The 20,333-nt window shown below is 49.5% G+C and overlaps 1 protein-coding gene across 1 annotated transcript in view; it reads left to right on the forward strand.

Moving 5' to 3' along the window:
• Positions 1-13,971, forward strand: part of SLC6A17 (solute carrier family 6 member 17) — a 60,227-nt gene extending 46,256 nt beyond the window's left edge. The window contains exons 9-11 of the mRNA XM_019513878.1: positions 3,053-3,212; positions 4,295-4,457; positions 5,416-13,971. Of these exons, the coding sequence (XP_019369423.1) occupies positions 3,053-3,212; positions 4,295-4,457; positions 5,416-5,784 (692 nt within the window). The 3' untranslated portion in view covers positions 5,785-13,971. The remainder of the gene's footprint in view (positions 1-3,052; positions 3,213-4,294; positions 4,458-5,415) is intronic.
• Positions 13,972-20,333: the final 6,362 nt, after the last annotated feature.

The following is a 20,333-nucleotide window of genomic DNA, read 5'->3' on the forward strand; positions in this document are numbered from 1 at the left end:
TCAAGCAAATCCTGGGACGTCATTCTCCCCTTGTACTCAGCCTTGGTGAGGCTGCAGCTGGAGTACTGTGTGCAGTTTTGGGCTCCACAATTCAAGAAGGATGTGGAGAAGCTTGAGAGAGTCCAGAGAAGAGCCACACACATGATCAGAGGTCAGGAAAACAGACCTACGACGACAGCCTGAGAGCCATGGGGCTCTTTAGCCTGGAAAAGCGCAGGCTCAGGGGTGATCTGATGGCCACCTATAAATTTATCGGGGTGACCACCAGGATCTGGGGTAACGTTTGTTCACCAGAGCACCCAAAGGGATGACAAGGTCGAATGGTCATAAACTACTGTAAGACTGTTTCAAGCTGGACATAAAGAAGAATTTCTTTCTTGTCCGAGCCCCCAAGGTCTGGAAGAGCCTGCCATCAGAGGTGGTTCAAGCACCTACATTGAACACCTTCAGGAGCAAACTGGATGCTTATCTTGCTGGGATCCTATGACCTTAGCTGACTTCCTGCCCTTTTGGGCGGGGGGCTGGACTCGACGATCTTCCGAGGTCCCTTCCAGCCCTAATGTCTATGAAATCTTTTACTAGACCAACTACATAGTTGCAAAAAAAGTCTTTATTTGCAAGGTTTCAGGCCCAAACACCCTGCATCAGGCAAAGGAGAATTCAAAGATTTCTCCCAGGTAGAAACGAAACTTCATATTGCACAGGAGAATTAAGAAATGGTATGGTTCTCCTGGGTAGGAAAGTTAATTTGTAAAAAAGCTGCTCTGCAAGTATGCAAATTGGGCTCAAATAAAGGTTGGAGCAGGCTGTTTACTTCAGGTGTTCGATGGCATGCAGGCTGTTGAATTTTGCTTCTTTCTCGTTAAGTTGCTCATGTTGCACAAGAGAATTAAAAGTTGGGATGGTTCTTCTGGGTGGTAAAGTTCATCTGTAAAAACGGATATGCAAATTAGGCTCAAACAAATGCTGGAGCTGGTTGTTTACCTCATGGTATCCAATGGCAGGCAGGACTGGGCCTCTAGAGACATGGTAATACAAATACTGATACATTAAATACACTGTCTGAAAACCTCTTATCCAGACCTCAACACACTCTGAATATCCTGGTACCAGATGGAGATCATTTGCTGTTTAAAGTTGCACTGAAACCCTCCCTTAGTTCGTTGGATAAATGATTTATCCCCCGTCCTACTCAGATAAGCAAAGCTGCTCTATGTAGACTTTTCATTATTTCCTTTACTATTAATTATTGTGGTAGAACAATATTGTGGACAGGAAGGCCCAGCAGTTAGGTACAATTCCTTGCGTGGTCACAGATTCGCTTCTGTGACCTTGAGTGAGTGACTAGGCATAAGCTCCCTGTCCAGGGGGCTAGCAGCACTGCTGTACAGTACAGTCATGCTGTGCACTGAAATACCTTGCAGTCTGCGGCAGAGCAGAGATTAGGCCCAGAGCTCCCATGCTACAGCAGTGCCCTAACCACAAGGCCAGTGGTGCTCAACATCTGGCTTGTGAGATGAATCCGTGCCACGTCATCTAGCCCACAGGGCTCTACATGAGTCTGGAAATATGGGAGCGGTGGCAGACTCGGAGTGAATTTCTGGGCCCTGGGAGGGTTGCAGGCAGGCAGGGGAGAGAATAACAAATAAAGTAACCCTGGCACTGCAAGGGTTCAGTCATTCTCTCCTTCTCCCATTGTTCCACCTGGGTTGACTTGGTGCCCGGCTGGGACTCCCTGGAGAACAGATCAACCACACACAGAAATGCATGGAGTTGACTTGGTACCTGCACAGCTTCCTGAATTACAAGTTAGCCTGCCACAGGCATGCATTAGGTTGACTGCAGCTCCCCAGACTACAGGTCAGCCTGCCATAGGACTGTATTGGGTTGACATGATGCCCCTAATGTTACCTGGCTCTGGTATGTCTCTTATTCTAGCTGATTCCTTCATGGGTATTAGCCCACAAACTTCCCCCCACTCCAGCTTCATCCTCCATAACACCCAAGCTCTCCCCCATGTACCCACTCCTGCTTGCCTTCTCCTGAGCCCTGCCTGCTTGCCTGCCCAGTCTCATGAACCTGCAGCACCCCCTGCTTCTCTCCCACCTGCACCCATTGCCATTCATACCTGCTGCCATCCCCTGGAAAAAGCCTCTGTTCAAGACAACAGGCCAGCCTCTTACTGAAATGAATGAGCTGCACTGGGTCCTGGCTTCCCTGGGACGAAGAGAAACATTCAACTTGGAGGAATCCCCAGGGAAATACCTGGGATTGAAGTGAAGTGAATGACAAGGGAAGAAAATCAAAGCAGCACAAGTAAATGGCAGGAATAACTAGGACACTTCAATCCACCATAGAAATACATTGGGTTGACCTGGTGCCTGTCTGGGCCTCTCCTGCCATAGGGATGCACTGGGGTTCATGCACTGGGGCGCACTGGGATTTGACCAGGTGCCTGGCCAGGACTTAAAACAATTTTCTATAGGGGGAAAAAACACCATAGGCATGCACAAGTTCAGGCTAGCACACCAGATTGCACTCTTGAACTGACCCTGCATGGTGACTTCATGCTGGATCTGGCCTGTAGATCAACCCTGCTCACAAGATTCAGACCACGGACCTGCCCCATGCCACTCGTCTGGGCCACAGGGCCAGAAGACTGAGCTCCACTCCACAAGCCCATTCTTCTGCCCCCTTCAATTTCTTTCAATGGGACTATTTGGAGCACTTCATACTAAACATGTTTGTACATCTTTGCAGGATCAGGCTCAGGTGAATAAAGTGACAGAGAGCTGGAAGAGGGGAGGACCAGGCCACAGCAGAGACGGGTGCATCCCCACAAGTTCATAGTGCCAGTGGTCTGTTATCCCTAGACATTACCAGGCTAATCAATGCTCAGTTGTGCTCATTCGTATAATAGTAATAATAAATCAGAATAATAAATTATAATGGTGGCTTCAGTGGTGGCCCTTTTTCCCACCAAGTTAACCCTCCCTGAGTACGCCACTCCTTTCTGGGTTCAGTGCTGATCAAGATCTTGTGCTCTTTGCAGTTGGCTGTTGCATCTTTGCCTTCCTGGTGGGCCTCATCTTCGTGCAGCGCTCAGGGAACTACTTTGTCACCATGTTTGATGACTACTCTGCCACACTCCCACTCACTGTTGTGGTAATCCTGGAGAATATTGCTGTGGCTTGGATTTACGGCACCAAAAAGTAAGAATGTGGGCATGGGAGATAACGGCTCAGACCTCTCTTACTGTCTTACTCCAGCTCTGGATTCAGGTTCAGTCCCAGAAAGCAACACTGCCCACTTCTGTGGAAAACAGCTCACCTGGACTCAAACCTGACTGAAGAGTCTGAAATGTCCAGTTAAGCTGGTCTCCAATGGTTCTTGTTTCACTTCACTTGAGGATGTGAGGAGGGTCTAGAGCCAGGAGCGTCACCATCCCAAGATGGTTGTTTTTGCAGGCTGCATGGAACAAAATGAGGCCCAGTAGTTGCTTAGCTGTTACTTCCTTGCATGAAATCCCAGAGCCAGCTCTACAGCCTCCAGAGGTTCAGAGTGTAGACAACCATTGGCCTATTTCTCTGAACCTAAGCTGAACTCTGGCCTTTCTTAGGGTCATCCCCCAGACCACGTCTACACGTGCACTTTAATGCATATTAGCTTATTTTAAATGTGCATTAAAGCATCACTAAAAAAATTGTGCTATTTAGTTAATGCACATTAAAATAGGCTAATGTGTATTAAGCATCACTTAAAAACTGTGCTCTTTAATTAATGTGCATTAAGACAGGTTAATGCACATTTTCTTAATACCTCACAATGGAGGGCATTTATACACATACATTTTCATGCTGTGATGTGCCGGAGATCCAGTACATTTGAGTAGACTTGATTAATCGAGTCTGCTCCGCACACGAGCTGACGTGCACTGTGCTGCATCATGTGCAGTTGTATAAGCAGCAAAATGTACATCAGCATGCAGAATATGGCGGCAGCACGCTTTTGAACTAAAACGCCTTCAATATGTTTTCGTTCAGAAGTGCACTGCCACCATTTTCTCAGTGCTGACGCTCATTTTGCTGTTTATACAAATGCCTGCACTGTGGCACAAGCATGTGTACAAATGCCTGGAGGTACTAGATTTAATGCACATTAACTAAAGTGCATTTAATGTATGTGTAGATGGGTTGAGGTGACTTCTTTAGGAGCTTTCCACCTGACACAGGGGAAGAAAGAGGGCAGGATTCTTGTGTTTCACCCATTGGGGTTCCCTTGCTTTCCTATCCAGGTTCATGCAGGAGCTGACGGAGATGCTGGGCTTCCGCCCATCCCAGTTCTACTACTACACCTGGAAATACATCTCTCCTATCTGCATGGCTGTGCTCATGACTGCCAGCATCATCCAGCTGGGAGTCAACCCTCCAGGATACAGTGCTTGGATCAAAGAAGAGGTAAGTACAGGAACCTCCCCTCTGTCCTCTTTTTGAGACCCCTTTATTTAAGCTTTTGCTTACCTTCCCCAATGACTTGTCTACCTCAGTAAGGAGTAGGTAAAAACTGAGTGAGGGACTTCAAGGTTTAGTTCCCAGCTGAGTTTTCTCAGCCTCCTTGGTGATGGGCAGTTGACCAGCTGGCTCCATCTTGGAATCACTTTTCTCTTGGTGTGCTTACCAGTTGGTGGCAGGTGACAGGTAAGAGGCAACCAGAGTCTGGGAAGATCTTCCTCGGCAAATGCAGCAAATAAGCAGACTACCATAGGTGGATTGTTCTTCTGCCTTCCATCCTATCCCTCTCTAGACCACATATTTTGCAATAGTAAATGATGCCACTGTAAATGCAATACGAATGAAAATTAAAAACTCAAATACCAAATCAGAAAGACTGCTGGTAAACTCTGGTAAATCCTCAAACTTGTGTGTGGTTGCATAAATCTACATTCAGACTGCGGGCCCTAGCACCACTGGCCCACTATGCAATCCAAGTGTACCCAGAAGTGTCAATCCTAGCCTTCAGATCAGTCCTACAGTTGGAGGTGGGGTCCAGATTCTGATTTTGGTTACATCAGTGAATTTTGTAGTGTGTATCTGACATCAGTCATTAGACCTGCCCTGGATTTGCTCCAGAGGTACACTGGTGTAGCTACGGTCAGCACATGACCACAGGATTTAAGTATCTTCTTTAAATACTTATTTCTTGTTTTGGAGCTTGCTCTCTCCTCTTGCTGGAAGGTTTCTCATTGCTGGAATCTCATGTCTTAAGTTCTTCCTGTGGTAATGCTAACCTGGAGGGTGTGAAATCTCCCTGCTCTCCCTTTTGGAAGAAAAGTCTTGCCCCTTCTCAGGGGTACAAGATATGGGAGGTAGATGCTTATGTCCCCTCCTTATATGACACTGCCCCCTTCTCTTACAGGCTTCAGAGAAGTTCCTCTATTACCCAACATGGGCTATGGCCATCCTTGTCTCTCTGATCATCCTGGCTACTCTCCCGCTGCCAGTGGTCTTCATCCTTCGCCAGTTCCACCTCGTGTCGGATGGCTCGAATACCCTTTCTGTCACCTACAAAAAGGGCCGGATGATGAAGGACATTTCCAACTTGGAAGACAACGATGAGACCCGCTTCATTTTGAGCAAAGTGCCCAGTGAGACCCCCTCCCCAATGCCCACACACCGGTCCTACCTGGGCCCAGGGAGCTCTTCCCCGATGGAGATGAACAGTACACCTAACGGACGCTATGGAAGCGGGTACCACTTGGCCAGCACTCCTGAATCTGAACTGTAATGACCACCCACCACCCTCCCAAACAGAGCCCTGGAGAGGAGGTCCCCAGGACCTGATCCTGACCCCGAGGGCACCGATAAAAGAAACCCATCTTAGAATTTTAACCAGTAAGCAGCCATTTCCAGGGATGACATCATAAAGGGATTGTGGGAGGGAGCGGGACTTCCCTCCTGGCAACCTCCAGTCAAACAGCAGGATGCCTTCCCAGCTGCCCTTGTGAATAGAAAAGAAAATGAAACAAGACACTGCAATAAAGAACATTTTATAGGGATGTTCCTACAGAGATGCCTCCTGGAACAAGTCAAGAATCTCTTTATTTCCAAGCACCTGACAGTTGGAAAAGGGACACACAATAAGGTGACAGCCAAAGAAGTTTCCTCTTCTAGCCTGGATCTGTTTCCCCTCTGTTTATTTTCCTTTAGGTAGGAGACGTGACAGCCTTATTCCAGTGAGCACACCTAGCCATCAATGTTCATACCACGATGAAGAGCCAGTTCCCTCCAGGTTTGTGTTGCTGTTGTGTCTCCTGTGCTTTAATAGCTTTGGAGATGCCCAAAGCCTAGCATCTGTGGACATTTCTTACCATGCAGGACTAAGGTGTATCTCAAGTGGGCAAAAATGCTTTGTAGCCAGTGGCAGAGCCTGGCTAATCTTTGGGTGTCTTCTTCTTTGATGCCAGTACAACATAATGGGATTGTGTCAATGAATAACTTTGAGATGAGGAGATCCCCTTCTGGATGAAGCTTTAAGTTAGCATGCCCATTTACAATGCAGTGTTACTCTTCCAAATGGCAAAAGCAGCACAAGACCTCAGATGGATTCAGGTGTTGTGAGAGCATGTGCCATGTGTGCAGGCCAGAATCTGAACAGAGTTACCACAGAGTAGATCTAGAGTGATCTCCTGGGAAATTGCAGGGTTCACATTGGATTCGCTCCTGATATGCAGCATATAACTGTGTGCAGGTTCCAGCCCCAAGATTTTTATTTTCAATGCACTGTGTGAAAGAGAGCACTGGGAGAGTGGTGAATAGCTTCCCCTTGCCAGACTGGCCGGATGCTCTGCAGGGACAGGTAGCAAAACTGGGGCTATTGGACTCCTGGTTTAGCTGTCAGGAACTAGATCTTATCATTTGCCCTCGTCCTTGGTGTTAGCTGGATATAACTGAGGGCTGAAGGTGACCATGTGCACCCAGCATCTATTTACAAGGCCCAGGTATCCTCAGCCAAGGGTCCAAATTCCTCCCTGGTATGTTCCCATAGACATCAGTGCCCTTATGCCAGGGGTGTATTTGGTTCTGGGGGCCATGCCTTGTTTCAGGAAGATGGAGCTTGGCATCACATGTTGTGGAGTCTCCTTTCAGTTAACACTAGATTTTCACAGCTCTAATTGGCTTCTGTGCCTGACCAGTGGGTCTCTTGTTTGACCCAGTCCTGTCACAACCATCCATGGGTTTTGGGAGCTGTATGAGAGAGTTATGCTGGGTACTCCCAGCTCCATCTAAGAGGTTAGGACCTGGTCCAGGTAGAGGGAGGGAGCATCACTACCCCACATCCATTTGTGAGTGTCTAGAGGAGCCGTGAGTGTGACAGATCCTGCTTCTTATGTCCCTCTGGGGCAGGGGAAGAAGTTGTCATCTCACATATTGCTACAATCTGAGCAACTCGCTGAGACCTTGCTCTTGCACTTAAAGCCAATGCCATAGACTCTCATCCCGGGGTCCAGGCCACTGATCTTATTTTGACCTTGCAGAGGCTGAGAGGCTGTATCCTCTCTCTGCTTCTCCTTTCCCCTGTCCCATCTCTCTTGGTTAAATACAGGCAGGCTAAAGACTGGTAAAAATCTCTTGAGCCTTTTGTTGTGCTATTGGTTTCCATGAGCAGCCTTTTCTCTTTCTGTCTCCATCTCTGCAGCTTCCCTTATGCAGCCAGCAAAGTTTTACATACCATATTTTACTGGCATATCACATGCACCTTTCCCCAAAAAATTAGCCTTCCAAAATTGGGGTGCATGTCTTGAGTGGGGAAGCTGATTTTCTGCCCCACATAGAAGCACCTTGCTTTGATTCTGTGTCCACCCAAAGTTTAAAAGCAACTTCCCAGCAGCAGCAGTGCCATTTCTATTGAGGCAGCCAAGGGAGGCTGTTGACTTAATGGTTCCCTGCTCTTTACTCCACAGGTGCTAATGACTGCCTCTTCTTTGCAATAGACTTGATTTTCTACTAATCAAGCTAACTTTTGTTCTGGCAATTTTGCTGTCTGCTAGCTGCTCCTGGTCTCTCGTGTCCTATTTCACAGCCCTACAGACTGTTTTACCTCCTTTCAAATTTGTAGATCTGCCCATTGAGACCAGTCTTTAGCAGCAGCTACTGTTTCATCTTCCCGCTGAGTAGGAAAGGGAAGGTGAGTGAGCTGAAGATTAGGCTTCTCATCTGCTCTGTGTGGCCATAACTCTAGCATTTTTTCCCTTCCTTCTGCCTCCCGACCAAAAAAGATGTATGTCTTTATTTGGGGGCATGTGATATGTAAGAAAATACAGTAACCCCTCTTTTCTCCTTCTGCTGCATCTGCTAACTGAGATTTCTGTAAGTACTTTAACTCAGGCCCTCAGTAGCCATTTCACAGATAGGCAAAATGAGGCACAGACTTGGCAAAGGGTGCCATGTGAACCACTGGGAAGAGAACTGTGGCATCTGGGTCCCAACCATTGTCTGTGAACAGCAGGTCTCCATGCCTCAGCCATTGAAGGCCTTTCATGTGAGGTCACAGCATCCAGAAGGAAGGGTCCCACTCTTAAAATGTTTCTGAGTTAAATTCAGTGATGTCATGCTTTAATGTCTTTGCCTCAATTTGGAATGCAATACTTCTGCAAGAATGAGTGGTGACAAACCCAATAGCCTCTCTTCTTCCACTCTTACCTGTGCCCACCATTTGTGATAGCCTTTTCAATCCCATTTTTAGTGGAAGTCTAGCCAGTTGGCTGCAGTGGGCAGCTGCTTACAGCAGAGCTGAATGTAGGCTGCCCGGTGTGGCATGTGGACCAATTCTGATCTGAGACTGATTCAATCCTGGCTACACTTCACAGATGCCAGGGAGATGCTCCTGCTCAGCATGGGTATAGACAAGTTCTGCACTGGATTCAGTGAGCCTGGGCCCCTGCCATGTTTCTCTGTTGACTTCAACTGAGTTATTCCAGTTGATGCCAGCTGAGGAGCTGACCCCAGGAGCCTGAGCCATGTTCACTTTGCATATGCGGATGGCCAAGTTGGTGCTAGTTGCCCAGTTTTGCCAGGTATAGCCTAAGTTGGTTCTTCATCACTCTGGTGATGATTTTTCCCTCACTCATCCAAGTGTCAGTGAGGAGCAACTCTGCTATAATCACTACCCTGGTCTGGTGTGGTCAAAGGAAATCGGGGTCCGTGATCTGATCTGTAAAACTGAGCTAATGATTCACTCCTCCTCTGTAAGGCATTTTGAGGCTTTCTGCTGAAAAGTGCTTATATAATGAAGTGTTATCTAGCAAAGCAGCATTTGAACTCCAGGTGGAGCAGACTGCTTTGTGGTTTCATGGGAGCATCAGTGCTTTGCACCAGCTGGGCTCTGTTCCCTATTCTGCTATTGTTTATACTGGGAACATCCCATGGCCTTACCCTGTTATCCCCGCGTGATGCAAAGGAGAGGCAGGGGTAGAACTGGGCCAATCACACAAAGAAACCTGAATGGATCCTGGGCCTTGATTGATTTGTAAATGACTTTTCTGATCCCAATACTTTGGGCAAGAGGAAGTGTTGTGGAAGGAAGCAGAGCCACGGAATGTCTGAGAGGGTTGGAGAGAGCAGGGCAGTGTCGCTGGTTGTGCAGTGGAGGCCTGTCTGCCTCCGGCCACCTTGGGAGCTGTGCAGACAGCTTCTGGGGGGAGAGTGAGGCACGTGCAGCCAGGGTCAAATCTGTTCTTCTTTTTCTCTAGTCTCCCCCCATCTCCCTGCCCATCTTCTCCTTCTGTTTCCATCTGCTTGTGCTTTTCTTCCCCTCTCTACACAAGAGCAGAGGAGTCACTCCACACCATTACACCATGTGTCCACCTGGACCAGTCTCCCCTCTTCCAGAGTGGCCCGCACCAGCTGTTTCCAAGGGGGAAGGAGGGATGTAAGGTATCTCCTCATGGTCAATCATGAAATAACCTGCCCATATCAGGAATTAGCAAGGCTTTCCCTTATTTCTAATTCTGTCCATCTGTCTCTCTTTTCCCCTAGTGGGCCTTTCTCTCTCTGTGGACCCCATCATGGGGTTCCAGGCCAAGCAAGCCAGGAGTTATCACAGAAGCACAAACTTGAAGTCCAACATAGATGTCCCAGTGTGGGTCTGCATATCTGCTAGGGCAGGTCCCCAGTTGATGTAAAATCACATAATTCTAGATGCTTTGATGGGGGTTATACTCATTTATTCCAGTTGGGGATCTAGCCCATAATCTCTTGAACCATGTTTTTGAGCCAGCAGTGAGTCTTTTCATTTCCCCCTCCTTCTCTTGATAGTTTGGAAGCAACGGTGATAGACAAGTGAAGAAAAGCTATATTATATATATATAGAATAATAATCTATAGATTCTATTTCTATTGTATATTTACTCTGTAAATATTGGTGTAAATTCTGTTAAATGACAAACATATTCAAAAGTGACCCGTGAACTATTTTCATTCTCAGTGCTGTACAGATCTATTTTCATTGTATATTTGATATATTTATAATTTTACTTTATTTTTTTTAGTGTGTGATTGGTGACTGCCCCCCTGCCAAGCCGCTCCCAGGAGTGGGGCTACAAGGGGGCCGCTGCCTTCATTTAATCTGTGGAAGTTCAGTATTGCTTTGTGACATTTGCTAGGTATTAGGTTCCAGGGTGGGATTTAAGTGTTAGGTGCTGTTTGCAGTCTGTGTGTACGTGCGTGCGTGCATTAGGGTTAGTACATGCTACGTGTGTTTGTATGTGTTTTGTTAGGACTGACTTTTGCTGTTCTTCAGTCACTTCAGGGTCTCTCTTTAGTTTCTGTTGGCCACCAATGCATTCAATTATATAGCAGTGAATGTGGCTGGGGGAGGATTCACAAAACTTGTCTGATAGCTGTTCCCTCTGTCGGGCAGGGAGAGGGTTAATGCTAATCCACTGCAGGGTTTTATGCTGCCAGTCACTTCTGTTGATCTCTCATAGACATGAGGAGGAGCCAATGTTACAGTCACACGCACCTTCTTTCTTTGTAATTACAAAATAACGATGTCACTGTACCTGCCACCCTTGGGGCTCCTGGTTCATCCCCACCCTGACTTGCATTGTTGGGAAGCTTCGGTGTCCTTGATTTTTATCGCAAGCAGCTGCTGAATAGACCAGTAGGAGAGACAGCAATGTGACACATTAACCACTGTTGTTAGCTAGGCTGAAACGCTCTAGAATTAGCACTGTGGGATGGAGCCATTATTGAGGATCAAGGACCAATATGGGTTATTCTCAAAAGATTCCCCCATCTCTCTTTGTGGGAGCCCTTAGCTGCTACTTCACCAGCCTGCTTCAGTGAGGCTGGTTTATTATAGCACAGGATGCAAACTAAGCAAGCACAACAGCCAGAAGGAAGCGCTGCCTTTCCAAGTCCTGTCCAGAGACATGGCCCAGCTTGGGGCCACACAGCAGTGTCCCTGCTTGCACTCACATCCCCTGGGTGCTGCATGAAGTCTCCGCCCAGCCCTGGGAGCAAAGCCAGATGAATGAGTGCATTTCATAGGTCCCGGGCCATCAGTCTGCCTTAAGACTGAAAAAACAAAAGGACAGCACACGTCCCTGCCCCAGTGCAGACAGATCATGCTCAGGGACCTGGAACGGCAGCCCAAGCCAGGAGGCAGTGTTAGGGAAAGGCTTCAGTGAAGACCACAGAGGCCTTGCTTAGCAAGCACTGCAAGCTTAACTCGGCCTTCTCCTTGTGCACTGCAGCGGGCTTGGACAGTTTTATTCATCACACACGAGCCCTTAGATCAACCTGGGTGCAGGGGAAGGGGCAGCTGTAGCAGGTTGCTTCTGCCATAGTACACAAGGTCCCGGCCCACAGATGCAGACACCCTATGGTTTTGCTGTTGCTCAGGACTGGATGCTTTGCACAGCTCATCTATAGGGGTGGAATCAGAGGTCTCTGGCCTAAAAGCATCCATCTGTACTGCATAAGGTAGAAGGCCAGTAGAAGCAGAACTGTGAGCAGGGGCTCATAGGGTGAGTTTAACTGTCTTGAGGTATGCTCAGGATCTGAATCCAGATCCCTGGACCACACCTGCAGCTGGTGGGAAGCAGTGTGGCTGCACTGAGTACACTGGCTTATACCCCCTAAAGATCTCCCCCCCCCCCATTTTTATGGGGCATGGAGGTAATGCTCCATGCCCACCTTGATCTAAGCCAGGGCTGTTTGACTTTTGGGTGGCGGAGGGCTGCACGCTGTATAGGTCCCCTAGGAGTCCCTGCCATTGCCCCCCCCACCAAGCCCCTTGGGGGCTTGCCTGCTTCCTGGGCCATGCTGCCCGGGGGGCAGGGAGCAGAAGCTTGAGGGGGAGAGGGAGCCTGGAGACTCCAGCAGCAGCAGAGCGGTGTGGGGACCAGCACCTGGACCAGGACCCCCTGGGCCTCAAGTGAACCCCTCTCCTGCAGCCTGTGGGCTGTGAGTTGGACAGATCTGATCCAAGCCATCGCAGACTGGAGGAAGGGGAAGCTCAAATCCAAGCCTCAGGTTTCAGTGGGGGCCAATCCAGATCAGGGAGTTTTGGCAACTTGCATTGGAAAGAGGCTTGGCTTTTCCTCCTCGTTTCACTGCATAAACTGTTGGCAGGACATGGTTCCATAGTAATCTCATTATGCAGTTGGCTCGCTGTGCGGTGGGTAATGGCTTCCAGCAATACATTCCCTTGGACAATGCTTTTAGTAACATGCTATAGATAAACACTGTTTTTGTCGATGCCTGTAAATGACTTAATATGTGGTGTGGAGTCCTCTGGAGATGGCGCAACCTGGATGCCATCCCTGGCTGAGGATGGGAAGAGCCAGCCTCCACGTCGCCCCTTAACGGCCTCGTGCAGTATTACTAAGTAGAGTCAGCCTCTGGTCCATTAGCAGGAAAGGACCTGGCGGGTATCTGGTGAGTCAGCTTGGCTCTTGGCTGAGCCTGCAGGCTCCTGTTTTGCTTGGGTCATTTATCCTGGTGCTGAATCGCGCTGTCCGGTGGAGTTTGCTCTTTGGATGTTATCTCTGCACCCCCCTGCATTTTATACTGCCTGGGGGAGCATTGTCAGCATCAGCAGAGATGCCCTCAGCAGACGTGGTGAGATGGACAGCCCAGGAGAGTCCTCGGGAAGGACCACTGGGGCTGTCTAGCTCACCCGTGCAGAGGTGAGATATCTGCCACCCTGGCAGTCTGAGCTACTTCTCTGGTTGGAGACTTCCTGCTCTGCTCCTTGTTCAGTTCGGTGAGATTCAGGGAGAGGCCATTGGAACAACGTGCCATGGGTGCTGTTGCACAGCCAGCAGTCACTGCGCCGGGCACCTGATGCAAAGGCCTGATCTGAAGACGAGGGGTGTCTTTGGGAGTCTTTCCATTGACGACCACAAGCTGCTGTGGCTCATTTCTAAGCGCAGCACCTCCCTAAAGGAGAGGAGATGCTGCGGTACTGTGGGGTGATGCCCACAGAGGTTTGAATGGTGATTAATGCTCATCCTTCTCTGAGCCACATTTGGGGACCTGGGAAAGTCAAGACAAAGACTCCCATTGACTTCTGAGGACTTTAGATCAGGCCACAAAGGAGCAGAAACAAGGACCAGGACTAGGGAAGGAAGCAGACTCCATCTTTGCCTCGGGTGCCAGGGCTCTGAGGGCAAACCCTGAGGAGCAAGGCCTTTGTGCCAGGGCTCGTGGCATGAGCGGGAGCAGAAAACTAATACCCGCTGTGGGTGTGGTATGTGGTGGGAGCAGCCCCACTAGAACGCAATGATCGGGGAAGCACATATCTGATGAAACCCTCCTGTACAGGTCAAAGCACAGCACTTGTAGTAGCTTGTCTGTGTATCACATAGCCAGTGTATTTATGATGTGCACCCTGTGCCGGCAGGACAGTTCGGCAGTGTGAAAGAACTACTGTAACAACGTCCAATTAAAAGTTTCTTCTTACCAAGCATCGCTTCCCCAGTTTCCTTTCTTGTGACCTGCATCCAAGTTGCTCGAGGCTTCTGGAGACATGAAGGTGAAGCCAAACCCAGGGCAGCGCACGCAAGAAACATGTACACTCATGGCGGATGGGAGGACCTGGCATGCAGGGATGGGCCTGGGAGCTGCTGAATAGAGAGTACGGCCAAAATCTGGGTATATCCTTCCACCTGGGTATCTTTCTTCTTTCCAGCTGGCTTGCCCTTCTTTCTACTGTACTTTTGTGCAGCACTTAGCACTACAGGGCCAGTGCCTTCAGGCATGGCTGCAGCACCATAACTGCTTTTAATAAAAATATCAAGTAGCTGATGTGCCCTGATGCTCTTGTGGGGTCTGTCACATTCCCTCTCTCCAGCAAGCTCTCGCCATATGTCCCCTGGATCCTCCTCAGTGTCACCACATGTTCCCATCTTTGTACTGTTGGCTGCATCCCTTCTACTGTCTTTGTCGCCATATGTTCCTCTCTCTCAGAAGTGTTCACACTGCCTATGTTGCCACGGTTTCCAAGCACTATTTGGGTGCCAAGACGGAGTAGGGGTAAGAACGAGACCACCCTGACTTCACGCTGGGATTATGCTAATCGGGACCTGGGTCTACAGCATGGTCTCATGTGAAAGATCTCCACATATTTTGTGCCTTAGGCACGGCCCTGACCCTGGGTCTACTGCCGTTCCCCAAAGGGGAGCAATAGGGGGTGCCCCTTGGAGCTTCCTCTTCTGTGCCCCTGTGTTCAGAGGGAGAATCATACATGGCACCTTGAATGTGGGGTACAGCGTCATTCCCCTTGTGTGTCCAGTGTGGCTGGCTGATATGTAGGGCAGACGGAGCCAGGGCTCACCTAGGCCCTGCTCACTTGCTCCAAGTGGGGACAATGTCTCCAACACAAGGACAGGAAGAATCCTTGCTCCTGTTGCTGCCTATGATGGGGTCAGAGCCCACGGGGTGCAATGTTTGCTGCTGAAAGATGCTGTCATGCCTGCCCCCCATGGGGGTGGGGAGGGTTGCGGTTGGGGTCCTGATGCTGGAGCTGGGATCCCGTTCCCTCCAGCCTGCATCCACGTCTCCACCCTAGCAGTGCCGTTGCTGTAGAAATGTGCCGATCCAATAATCCATGTAAAGAGGAAAACAAAGCTGCAGCTTTTGAGCTCGCTCCTATGTTATTAAAGCCCAGAGGGCCTCAGTGTATTCAGACAGAGGGTGTGACCATAACTGCTGCATTTGGAGTTACACCAGAGCTGCAAGGAGCCCAGGAGTGAGTGTCGGCAGGCGCAACACAGATCTCATTGCATTAAGAGCTAAAGGGGCAGCAGGAAGACTCCCAGGCATGCATACCTCCTGGCACCTCAGCTGCTGTGGAAGGGGGGACTGGGATCTGCACAGGGGAGGTGGCAGGTGAGGGACTGGCATCCCCTATCCCAAATTCAGCTGGGAAGTTGGTGAAGTTTCCACTTCATCTCGCCCTTCCCTGCGCCCTCTGCCAACTTCTGAACCCAGGCAGGTGACTTTGGAGGCCAGCAAGAGGTGGCAACAGGGCTCTTGCAGCTACAGGGCTTCCCTTGAGGGTTATCCCTGACCTCCTGCAGAAGGCTGGGACAGGCGTGTTGCCACCAGTTCTCATTTGGGGGAGCAAAGCATCATAGGATGCCCTGAGATCCTTCCAAGGGTGTTGCAGATTGCCTGACAATATTAGCACCTTTAGGTACATAGCAGTTGGGATTCACAAGTTAAACCCAAAGATTTCAAATGGAAACCTAGGGTATTAAAAACATTCTGCATTGCTGTGGTCTTTCTGAGTCCTTTGCTACACAAGAAGTACTCTATTATTTTTCCATAATCAAAAAACAAATGGAAGTTAAGAGCTGGCATGCCTCGAATCTAACTAGGGGTGCCTTGAATCTAATGAGAGGATGCCTCAAGTCTGAAAAGGTTGAGAACCACTGACAGATGGAGGTGACATTAGTTTAAATAATTTGCAGCTACTAGGGGAGCACTTGCCCTCCAACCATGCAAACACTTTGAACAAGTTCTCAGTGGAAAGTGATGTACAAATGTTCAATACTTCCGTAAATGTAATGAGCTGCGCTGACTGTTACCACCCCAGGAGGCAGAGTGACACAGAGACACCTTCCCTGGCTTCCTTCATGAAGTGGTAACCACTGCTGCCTGGCACCAGGAGCACACTGAAAGCCCCCTCGGTGCTGGTGTCCCTGGCTTGGCTACTGGAAGGGAAGGGGTAAAGCCTCACCTGTAAGCCAGGGGGTAGTTTGCTATCCGGTGCATCACATCACACTACCAGCAGGATGTCAGTCCATTGACTTCTTGTTGCCGTGGTCATGCCTGGGGGTGTCTACCATGTACCCCTTGAATGAACTGATTTGCTCCCTTGCAGGTCTCTTCCCACACTGAGCTGCTTGTTGGTTTTTTATTGAGGACCTGGTGATTGTCAACCTAGTCCCCATTTCATACTTATCTCCTGGGAGGCAGCTAATTAGCCATAACTGGGTGGTTTAGGAACGGCAAGTCCTGCCTCTCTGCAGAGGGTTGCACAAGATGACCCTGGAGGGTTCTTCCATCCCTAAGCCTGTCCCTTTTAATGGGTCATCACACCCAGTGACACCACCCATGCTATTGCCCACTGATATCAGGGCCAATGTAAGCCTCTGACCCAAGGTTGGGGGTGTTGGCAGTCTCCAGCATTGGGTGTTGTCTGAGCTACCACCTAGCTTAAAGCAATCGTTTTAGCACAAGGCCTGTAAAATCAAAATCCCTCAGGCCAAGAACGAGGCTTTCACAACCATCTCTGCTTGTGCCCAGGACATCACGCTCTCCCTTTTGGTTTCGTCCTTCCAGCAGCAAGGGCCTCGAGAGCTGTAATTAAGCAAGGAGATAAAGGCGCGTGTAGTGGAAAGGGCTGGGAGAGGTTCCATTAGTGGCGGCTGGATCTGAAAGGGACTGATAAAGGGGAGAAATTAAATTAGCAGAGCAGGGAGAGGAGCTCTGGTTGTGGCAAGGTTTAAAATCTCTCAGCACCCTACATGGGTTCGGCCGACACAGACGCTTCACAGAGGCTTATCTGCATTACAGCAACGCCTGATAGGGAGCCCTATGGGCAGGGATGCGGTGAGAGACGGCTGTTTCCCCACAGAGCTGCCAATCCAGCCAGGCAGAAGGGCTTAATATTGTTACCAAACAGCTGGGGGAAAGGGGCTAGGGCGATGAAGTGCCTTGCCCATGGTCACACAAGAAGGCTGCGGCACAAATCGTCTAGGCCTGGTCCATCAGCTTAACTATAAAGCTGTGCTTCTTCACTGCTGTTCTGGGGACTGCAGGGCCTCTGGAGAGTACCTTGAAGTATTTACCCAACTCCCTGTTTGTGTGGGTCCTGTGCATGCCACTTGCTATTGGACTTTTTGCACATCTTCCTGTCGTGGATCTGTCCTGGCTTTGAGGCCGGAGAGCTTGTGCACACCCAGTTCCTTACCCAGAGGGGCCCTTTGCACAGATCTTTACCCTTCCCTGTGCCACCAGCAGCTCTGGATCCACAAAGGGCTGCCCATCTGTCATTCCCTGTAGGGACAGGCTCAGGTGAAGCCAGTGTGATGAGGGCAGATCAGAGCCCTGGGCCCTGCCAGTGCCAATCAGGGGATCAGGGCAGTCCTTCCCCTGAGACTTCAGGGAAACAGATGCCACCTGCAGCAAGCCCAGGTCTGTGCTAGGGTCCAGATGGTCCTAATGAGGCAACAAGGGCACCCAGTACCCTGAGGGCTGCACCTGCTTCAGCCTTTAAAAGCTAGGCTCAGCCAGCAGTCATTTGTCTGGGCAGTTTTAGATGTTTGCTTCTGTCCTTGCTGTTTTCCTGCTTCTCCTGTTGGCTCTCTGGCTTCAGTTCTGCTCACGCTGACTTGGCTCTGGCTCTGGATGCTCGTTCCTGGCTCAAGCTCTGTTGACTTCTGGATCCCTGACTGCCCATGTTGGCCCCTGGATCTTCTGGATTCCTTCAGTTAGCTTCTGGGTCCCTGACTGCCTGTGCCATTGTCCCTAACAGCCAGCACTTAGCATCTCTCAGGATCTTTGCTCTTTGGACTTTGGTAGGTGAGTGAATAGCAAATACCCAAGTATGCTGTAAGGCTTAGGGATTCCCAGGAAAAGAAGAAAAGTGCTATTGTATTGGCTGGTCCATGTGCAGGATATGTCTCCTACTGCTGCTACTAACCAGTAGGTTTACCTCTTAGATGAGGTAGCGGAGGCTGCTGCACTGGAGTGTCCCCTGGCTGGTGACTCAAGGTGTCATCCAGATGACAGGGCAAGGCTTTCCCCAGCAGAAGCTCTTCGAGGCAAAAGACTTTCAGGCCCTTGCAAACCCACCGGAGAGCAATGCGTCCCCACCCAACTCTGCATCGGGGAAGTATAATCCTTCTTCTGCAGCTGACGCCAAGCCCTCTGCCTGGCTGCCCACCATTCCCAGCCATGCCATGCTGTGACACACCCTCACAGCACAGTCCCCAGCACCTCCCAAGCAAATTGGGGCAGAAGGGCCCTCGCTATGGTGACTCTTCCAGGCACACCAGTCTCCTCTGCCTTTACGCCTCTCATCCAGGCTCCCCCTCCACAGTTCACACTTCACTCATCTCCTTCCCATCACCCTTTCATGTCCTTCACCTCCCCATCTTTTTTCTTCTCCTTCTTCCAGTCATGGCCTGGCATGGAGATCTGGGGTCTATTCCTTGTGCTGTGGCCCTTCTTTTCTTTGCACATTGTCTAATTAGGTGGGAAATTCTTCATAGCTTCTTCCTCTGGGTTTGTCCAACAGTGTCTCATGTAAGTGGGACCTCTGTGAGGCAGACAATAAAGCCATGCTCCTGTTTCAGTCCTTTACTGGGCTGTTATAAAGGGGTGCTGTTATGGATGGACTCTGCCCCAGCCAATTGATGTGGGTTGGGGGCCACACAAGACTGACAGGAGTCAGTATCCATTCAGATCGGTGACTACTGTCACAAGAGCCACTTGGCTTGGGGCATATGCTTGGATTTTGGAGCCCTCATGGGGTTTGGATCTGGACTTTCCATTCAACCCTTTGCAAAATGTGGATGTCAGAGTTGAGGGTTTGAGCCCAGGGCCAGACACAGGCATGGGCAAACAGAGTGGTCACCCGGGGCCTGGTCAGAAAGAGGGCCTGAAAATGGTAATTTTTTTCCCCACTTGTCCAATTATTATTATCATTATTTCTGGCGAAGGGGGGCTCAATACTAAAAGTTTGCCTGGGACTGCCAAGAGTCTAAGTACGGTGCTGTTTGAGCATCACCAAAGGTTTGGATGTCATAACAGCACCTGACCTGGGGTTGATTGACAGATCTCCACAGACCTCATAAGACCGGTGCTATTTGATCCAGCAGCTGAGGATCTGGCCTGTTGGTAGAGAGAGAGTCAGCTCTGGGGAATCGCATGATTCTCTGTTTTCATTAAAAAAAACAAAGCCTCAAGTCCCAGAAGGAACCACAAGAAGTCTGCAATTTATATGTTTAAGTCAATCACATGCTTTTTACAGCCTGCCTTGTGACTCTTTTGTGCTCCTCGGGGCAGTGACACTGGGTATTTAGGGCTTGGGGGTTGTTAGCTTAGAGTAAAGCATTTATTCTCTGAGCATTACTCTCATCAGTCCAGGCCAAACCCCCACGGTTCAACAGTAGAGCCGGTCAGAGCATCAAAGAAGCCTCCCATTGCCAAGAAACAAAAAAAACCCCCCAAAACTTTTTTTGCTAACTTTTATGTGGGATTGTCCATTCTAGCCTCTGTCACATAGCATAGCCAGCAGGTCCCCTAGCAATGTGCTGCAGGTAGACTGCATAGGAGGTGCAGGCACTGATGCTGCCTGACCACTGCAAGAGTAGGGGATGTATAAGGGTAAAATATGCCCAGAGGAACCTAGGAAACAAACTCATGCTACAGAGGAAAGGATAAGAAGTGGGGGAAAAAAATCCAAACCAGCCCTTACCAGTCTAACCTGGAGAGGAAATTCTGTCCTGATCCCAAATCTGGCCATGAGCAGCCCGGCAGCCATCTCTCAGCTCATGGAAACAAAGGTCATCATCAGCATCCCTGAAGGGGAGTTTTGGTTTTCTGTCTGCAGCCTGTGTTTCTCTTTGCTCCTCAAATAGCAGGCACACAAGTGATCCTGGGCCGGGGGGCACCCTTTGAGGCAAAGGCCTATGCCAACACTTTCATGGTTCTTTGGAAGTCGACTTTTATGCACGGCCAGAATGGGTGAATCGAAAGAAATGACAGAGCAGTTCCAGGAAGGCACCCATAAGCCCTACAGAAAGCCAAATTCAA

Source organism: Gavialis gangeticus, unplaced genomic scaffold, assembly GCF_001723915.1.
Source record: "Gavialis gangeticus isolate Ggan-Ray unplaced genomic scaffold, GavGan_comp1, whole genome shotgun sequence".
In the NCBI taxonomy this organism is placed as follows: domain Eukaryota; kingdom Metazoa; phylum Chordata; order Crocodylia; family Gavialidae; genus Gavialis; species Gavialis gangeticus.